We start from the raw sequence: 6,834 nt of genomic DNA, 5'->3' as shown, positions 1-6,834 counted from the left end.
CACACACTCACACACAGACACTGAGCCAGAAGCTGTAAATCAGTTCTCGTTAACAAGACATCTGAGTGTTTGAGTCGTCATAATCACTGAGTAAGCACTGCACACACACACACTAGAACCCTGCATCCTCAGCAGGAACAGAGGCTGCTGGGATATGTATTTTCTCTGGGTCAGTCTTCATTTTTACAATAGGGAACCAGACACAGGACACAGGACACATAGAATATAGGTAACCAGACACAGAGAATATGGGGAACCGGAACCAGGACACATAGAATATAGGGAACTAGACGCAGAGAATATGGGGAACCGGACAGAGGACATAGGGAACCAGACACAGGACACAGAGAATATAGGGAACCAGACACAGAGAATATGGGGAACTGGAACCAGGACACATAGAATATAGGGAACCAGACACATAGAATATAGATAACCAGACAAATAGAATAAAGGGAACCAAAAACATAGAATATAGGGAACCAGACACAGGATACAGAATATAGGGAACCAAACACAGGACACATAGAATATAGGGAACTAGACACATAGAATATAGGAAACCAGACACAGAGAATATGGGGAACCAGACACAGGATACACAGAATATAGGGAACAAACACAGGACACATAGAATATGGGGAACCAGACACAGGACATAGATAATATAGGGAACTGGACACAGAGAATATAGGGAACCAGAGACATGACACACATACTTTAGGGAACCAGACGCAGAGTACATAGGGAACCAGACACAGGGAATTTAGGGAACCAGACACATGATGCAGAGAAATAGGGACCAGACATAAAGCTTAAAGGAACCAGACACATAGAATATAGGGAACCAGACACAGGACACAGAGAATATAGGGAACCAAACACAGGACATATAGTATATAGGGAACTAGACAAAGAGAATATGGGGAACTAGACACAAGACACATAGAATATAGGTAACCAGACACAGGACACAAAATTTAGTAAACAAGACACATGGCACAGAGAATAAATGGAACCACACAAGACACACAGAATATAGGTAAGCAGACACATGACACAGACAATATAGGGAACCAGACACAGATCATTTAGGGAACCAGGCATACATGAGATAAAATGTTAAATTAAAAGCAGGTTGAAAAATATTTTTTTAAATAATATTGGCTCTCCTGTAAAGTAGGATGTTTTTGATGTGGTTATGTACAGTGTTTGTTTACAGGGTCCTGTACATTGAGAGTAGACACACATACAGGAGGAACTCCACTCTTTATTCAGTGACAAACACCTGAGTTCACTTGCTGTTTCTGTAGCTAAGCCAACCTTAGCTCCAAACACTGGACTCTCGATAAATTAATGAAAGAAAAAAGGTTTTGAAAGGGAACATCCTGTCTTACCTTCCACTGAGCATCTGAAAACAACATGTCCCAGAGGCCACCAGGATGAGCAGCAGCAGGGGGATTGTGGGGATGATCACATAGACCAGTAACATGCCTGAACAGAGACAGACACAGGAATCAGACCAGAGTTCAGTCAGATGTGGTCAGAGGTCAGAGGTCAGTTTGTACCTGAAGCTCCAGCCATGGTGACCTCAGGAGGAACCTCCTCGCCGCCTGCAGGCTTTGTGACCACACCTCCACCTGTTGTCACTTCTGAGGACACACACACATTTAAATTTTGGAACGAATGAAGAACATGTGGAAGTTGTAAGAGCTGTCCTGCTCACCTGTGCCCCGATCTCCAGGTGTGTGTTCAAGATGGCTCTCTGAAAGAAAGAAAGAAAGAAAGAAAGAAAGAAAGAAAGAAAGAAATCAGAAAGACAAACAGATGGTTCCTGGTTTGTTTAGCAGAGAGTGAAGCTGATTAGCTGACAGTACCTGGTTTGTATTTGCAGATGAAGTTGTGTTTCATGTTGCAGCGGTCGTCGTTCCATTGGTAGAGATAAGCCCCACCCAGACCAGGAAGTGCAGTTGGTTGATGGTACATCACGACACAGGCCTCTCCTCCACAGGACGGTTCGTCGAAATACCAGTTCCTACATCAACATTATCATCATTAGTATAAGAATAATAATCTTTGTTTATAGAGCACTTTCAAAATCCATGTTACAAAGTGCTTTACAATAAATAAATAAATGTTATATAATCATCAAGTTTTAAACTTCCAAGCAGATAAAGCAAACCTTTAGGAAATAGAAGATTCTTCCACAATTTTAAATTCAAGTGAAATCAGGAAAGGCTTTCAGGTAAAACTATGTTTTCAGACGGGACTTGAAGTACATCACTGACTCAGCTTACCTGATTTCCTCAGGCAGACTATTCCAGACCTTTAGGGCCAAAATACCAGAGGATCTCACATAACGAGCCGGTGTGTATGGTACTAATTAATCAGAGATATAGCAGGGCCAGAGACTATGTAGATCCTTAAAGGTAATCAGTAAAATCCTGAAATCAATTCTAAAACATACTGGAAGCCAGTGTACAGAGGCTGAAACAGGTGAGTCTAGATAAAGGCCTGGCAACACAATCTTGTCTCTTCTGAAGGCTGCTGACAGCAGCAGGTAAAGAGACTGACAGAGGACAGTGTCGATCACCTGACGCAGCGTCAACCTCACACTCACCTGAAGATGGCTCGACTGCCGTCGGTCCACTGGTAGAGCTGTGGACAGGAAGTGAAGGTGTTGCTGAGTTCAGGATGAGCCTGATCGAGTCCGTCCACCCGAGTCAGACCGATCCAGAAATCACCGTCCGCTATGCCTCCTCCACCTGCACCTCCTCCTGACCCGCCCACTGCTCCTGAACGCAGCTCCTGGACACAAAGAGGACGATGAGAGGAGGAAGAGAAGGAGGACGGAGATGAAGAAGACCATCTGTTTGTCTCACCTCCAGCAGATTTTCAATGTCTTTCTGCTCGGCCGGGCTCTCAATGCTGAGCAGCGACCCTCCATCCATCTCACAGGCCTGGCACGCCTCCCTGAAGGCAACGCGGCTCGACACATCGTGGAAATATGCAATTTTATAGCAGGGATGCTCTGGACCACCCGAACACACCGTCTGACCTGAGAGAGGAGAGGGCTTATTGTCTTCACCTTCCTTCAGCCTTAACTATGAAGCTTCCTTCCTGCTTTATCCTAAGGCTTCGCTTTCACGTTATTGTACCGCCTCATTCGCGCCGTTTCGTTGAATCATGCTCCTAGGACCCTTCACCACCTGCACTGTTTTCCCTTGATCAGTACGCTTGAGGACCCTGACCACCCTCCAGTTTTTACCTTGATCGCACTACGCTAGAGCCCTACCACCCCATTCCTCGTTGGAATCACTACCTAGGACCCCTTACCACCGCTCCATTCCTGCCTTGATCAGCTACCTAGGACGCGCCGCTACCCACGCCGCTCCATTCCTCCTTGATCAGTTACTCAGGACCCTACCGACCCCCTTCCATTCCCGTTGATCACTACCTAGCGCCCTACCACCCCTCCATTCGCTCCTCGGCATCCGATATTTCCATTGAGTGTCTGCCATGCATTATTATATATTTCAATACTTTGTTTTCTTAACCTTTATTCATGTTAATAATACAATAGTTATTATATTACTATATGTACTTATCTGGTGTAACTTTCTACTGTATTATGTTGTGTTCCTCTTTGTGTCTGACACTCATTTGCTACATTTTCTTTGTAGAATAAGGGCTGGGTGCTGTGTGTGTGTGTGGTGTGTGAGGCCTGGTGTGTTGTGTGCGTGGTGTGATTAATACTCTGTTCAAACCAGCGCCTCACACACAGCTTTGGCGTACTTTAAGTGATTAGCTGGCATTCTCGTTCTCTGCAACATCATTCACTTTACTTTGTAAAGCCACTAAAGAAGCTTCCGCTCATACCTGATATCCCGTCGCTGCCTACGTATCAGTGGCCTGTCGGCTTCTGTCGTTGTGTTGTGTTTGTTGTTTCTTGTGTGTCTTCTTCTCAACTTTCTTGTTGGGTTCTCTTTTAGGTCTGACGCGTTTATCCATGTATATGTTGTTCTGCCTTAAGTCGTATATTCTTGTCATTTCTAATTTTGTGTGAGGTGTTGATCGTTAACGGTAGTATATTCATATTAGCTGCACAGAAAACTAATCATTGAAAAATAAATTAATATAAAGGTTAGAAAACATAGACATGCTGACAGATTAAGAAAAATGACGCTGCTGCAGCAAGGATCAGCCTCGGACGATGGGTCACCAGCTCGGTACCCACTGAGCTATCGGCGGCGCCCAACACGGGAGGGCTTCCGGTTAATAAACACTTGAGATAAACTGATTCGCAAACCAGCGTGGTGTGCATGCGTGGTTTCTTCTGTATTCTCCTCCTTTGTCCAGCGCTAGCTTGTTGTTTAAGCTCAGTTTGTGGCGTTGCTGGCTTGCGTAACGTCGAGGGTATTGTCTGACGTCAAACAAGCCTTCCGCAAGGGGGTCGGTAAAAAGGTCTTTATCCGTGTTGACTGAGAATGCCACTGGTGGTCTTTTGTGGTGTTCTGTGTGTGGTGGGGGTTTTTGGTTCTTATTGATTCCTGTTTGTGTCCCTGCCTTCTTCTTGGTTGCCTGTGGTTCTTTTGGTTGTCTGTCTTCTTCGGTTCGCGTTCGTGCGCTTCTAGTGGTTTCTTGGTGCGTTCTTTCTGGTTTTTGTAGTTGCTTGTAGTGTCTTTGTTGGTTCCTTCGTCTTTCTGTGGTTCGTGCGCGTGGTTTGTTGTTCTGTGTGTCTGGCGTCCCGGTCGGTTCTTGAGGGTTCTTTTGTTCTTGTGGTTCTGTGGTTGCTTCTTTGGTTACTTGCTAGTTTTTTGGTTTCCCCGTGGTTCTTGGAGGTTGTTGCGCTTTTCGGTTGCTTGTGGTTCTTGTGGTTCCTGTGGTTCTTTTGGTCTGACATTGTGTTATTTAGCTGCACGTAAAAGTTAAATTATTCTCAACTTTTCGGACTCGTACCGCTCCGACAGCCAATGAAATCAAACATCACCACTTCTGCGAGTGTAACAGGGTACAGCGTTGTGGGCGGGGCTTCATGTGGCCCATACAGCTTGCTCACTATGCTCTTTGACGAGGCGTTTGCGAAGCGCGGCGCCTGTTCTGACGCGTCTCTGTGTGATCTCTAACGTTAGCGGAGAGACGTCCACTATATAACCTCATTTCCACTTGCAGCTCGCCAGAAGGTAAAACCACCGATTAGAGAGATTTATACGCGAGGATTGGGGCTGGTTCCTCTTCCTTCAGTGTCTTTATGTTCGTCTGGTTGCTTTGGGGTCCTTTTCATTTATTTGAACAAATTTGTGTCATTTCAAAACAACAATGTGACAGCCCTGCCGACAACGCCAAACGCCACCGCGGAACGCCCCACAAACCACCAAGCCACACCCTATCAACCGGAGATCTTCTGACACTGTCTCTACTTCCCAACTCTGATTCTGATACCTGAACTTTGATTCGATATGTTAAAATACACACATATACTGAATGTTATTATTATTAACTTTGATAGTGTGCGATCACGGCTGTATGTACACGAGTGAGACAAAGGACGCATACTCGCTGAAACCAGATTCTAGAAACCTAAAAAATTAAATCACAACTCCTTTCAGTACTTCCTGTAGTCGAGACAAAATGTCCTCCCTTAAGATCAGATTCATTGATCCCCCATGGGCAAAAATTTTAATTTGACAAAGCAGCAGAGCGGAAATGTTAAAATGATTCAGCTTCTATTATCACATTTATCATTAATATTCAAATCATCTTAAAATGTGAAAATGTCACAGCAGCCCTTCATTTAATGTGGGTTTCATGAACTCATTATAATATTTTTATCTTTTATCTACTGTTTAAGGGTTTTTTAAAGGGTTAAATACCCTTTAGCATTTACTAACTAGCATGGTTTAATGGTATTTGGTAAAAACCCTTTAATCATTAATATTTAATATATATTATTATTATTAACATTAACTTTATTAAGGCGTTTTTACCCAAACTGAACTAAAGTCAACAGAAACAAACTGAGAGAAATGGAACCGGTTTACTTTTCATTCATTTGAACTTTTATTTTGTAACTCACCGCTCACCACTCGCGCCCCGTTCATCCGGACAACCATCATCGCCATGACGACCCCGGGGACCAGCAGCATTACCCTGAAGCCTGGCATCATCTTCTAAAAAATTAAACCCTGTAGGGTTATGGAGGAGAAGAAGAAGAGAAGTCCTCTGCCAAACTTACAGAGAAATTTCAAAATAAAAGCTCTGCCCCTTGTTTGTTGGTGTTTATTTCCATTTCTGCTCTCTTCCTCACTTCCTCTCTTGTTCCTCTTCTCTCCGAAGTGAAGAGTGAGGTGGCGTCTCTGTCTGCTGCTCACATCGACTCTCTCCTCCCCCGCCTCCCCCACTCTCTCTCTCTCTCTCTCTGATCGATTCAAAGAGCCCCAGATGGACCCTCCTATTTCATTAAGCCCTGGGGGGCCACACACACACACACACACACAGGAAGCTGATTGGTTCCCAGCTGAGCAGCTGATCAATACTTGAAACACTCTCTGATATCTGCTGCAGTTATGACATCTGAGGGTGTGAGGAGTATTCAGTTACTGCAGTAAAAGTATAATCATCTTTGTGCTAAGCTAGGCTAACAGTTTCCCTCTGCTTCCAGTCTTTGTGCTAAGCTAGGCTAACTGGACACAGATGAAACAAAGAAAATGAGGTCACAGTTTTTTGTCGCCTCCAGCCTGACGAACCAGCAGCTGACATCATCATCCACACCTTCATCATCATCACCATAATCATCATCATCACCATCACCTTCATCATCATCACCATCATCAT

The 6,834-nt window shown here is 44.4% G+C and overlaps 2 protein-coding genes across 2 annotated transcripts in view; one reads left to right on the top strand and one right to left on the bottom strand.

Moving 5' to 3' along the window:
* Positions 1-6,834, top strand: part of wasf3b (WASP family member 3b) — a gene marked incomplete at its 3' end in the record, with an annotated part of 25,496 nt that overhangs the window by 9,587 nt on the left and 9,075 nt on the right.
* chodl (chondrolectin) lies at positions 1,306-6,167 on the bottom strand. The gene is made up of 6 exons (XM_035656739.1): positions 6,077-6,167; positions 2,867-3,058; positions 2,621-2,774; positions 1,878-2,035; positions 1,569-1,652; positions 1,306-1,494 (listed from the first exon to the last, which is right to left on the bottom strand). Exons 1-6 carry the CDS (start codon positions 6,165-6,167, stop codon positions 1,394-1,396), a joined length of 780 nt encoding a protein of 259 aa, XP_035512632.1. The 3' UTR covers positions 1,306-1,393.

Source organism: Morone saxatilis, unplaced genomic scaffold (genome assembly GCF_004916995.1).
Source record: "Morone saxatilis isolate NCDOM2014 unplaced genomic scaffold, NCSU_SB_2.0 Contig0, whole genome shotgun sequence".
NCBI classification, from domain to species: Eukaryota; Metazoa; Chordata; class Actinopteri; family Moronidae; genus Morone; species Morone saxatilis.
Note: the sequence above shows the minus strand (reverse complement) of the source record. Positions and strands in the feature narration are given on the sequence as shown.

Coding starts and splice junctions, on each gene's coding strand:
- chodl (XM_035656739.1), bottom strand. CDS start 6,167: ATGATGCCAGGCTTCAGGGTAATGCTGCTGGTCCCCGGGGTCGTCATG. Junction 3,059..6,076: donor CGGGGCGCGAGTGGTGAGCG/GTGAGTTACAAA, acceptor CTCCTCTCTCAG/GTCAGACGGTGTGTTCGGGT. Junction 2,036..2,620: donor GGCAGTCGAGCCATCTTCAG/GTGAGTGTGAGG, acceptor ATGTTGATGTAG/GAACTGGTATTTCGACGAAC.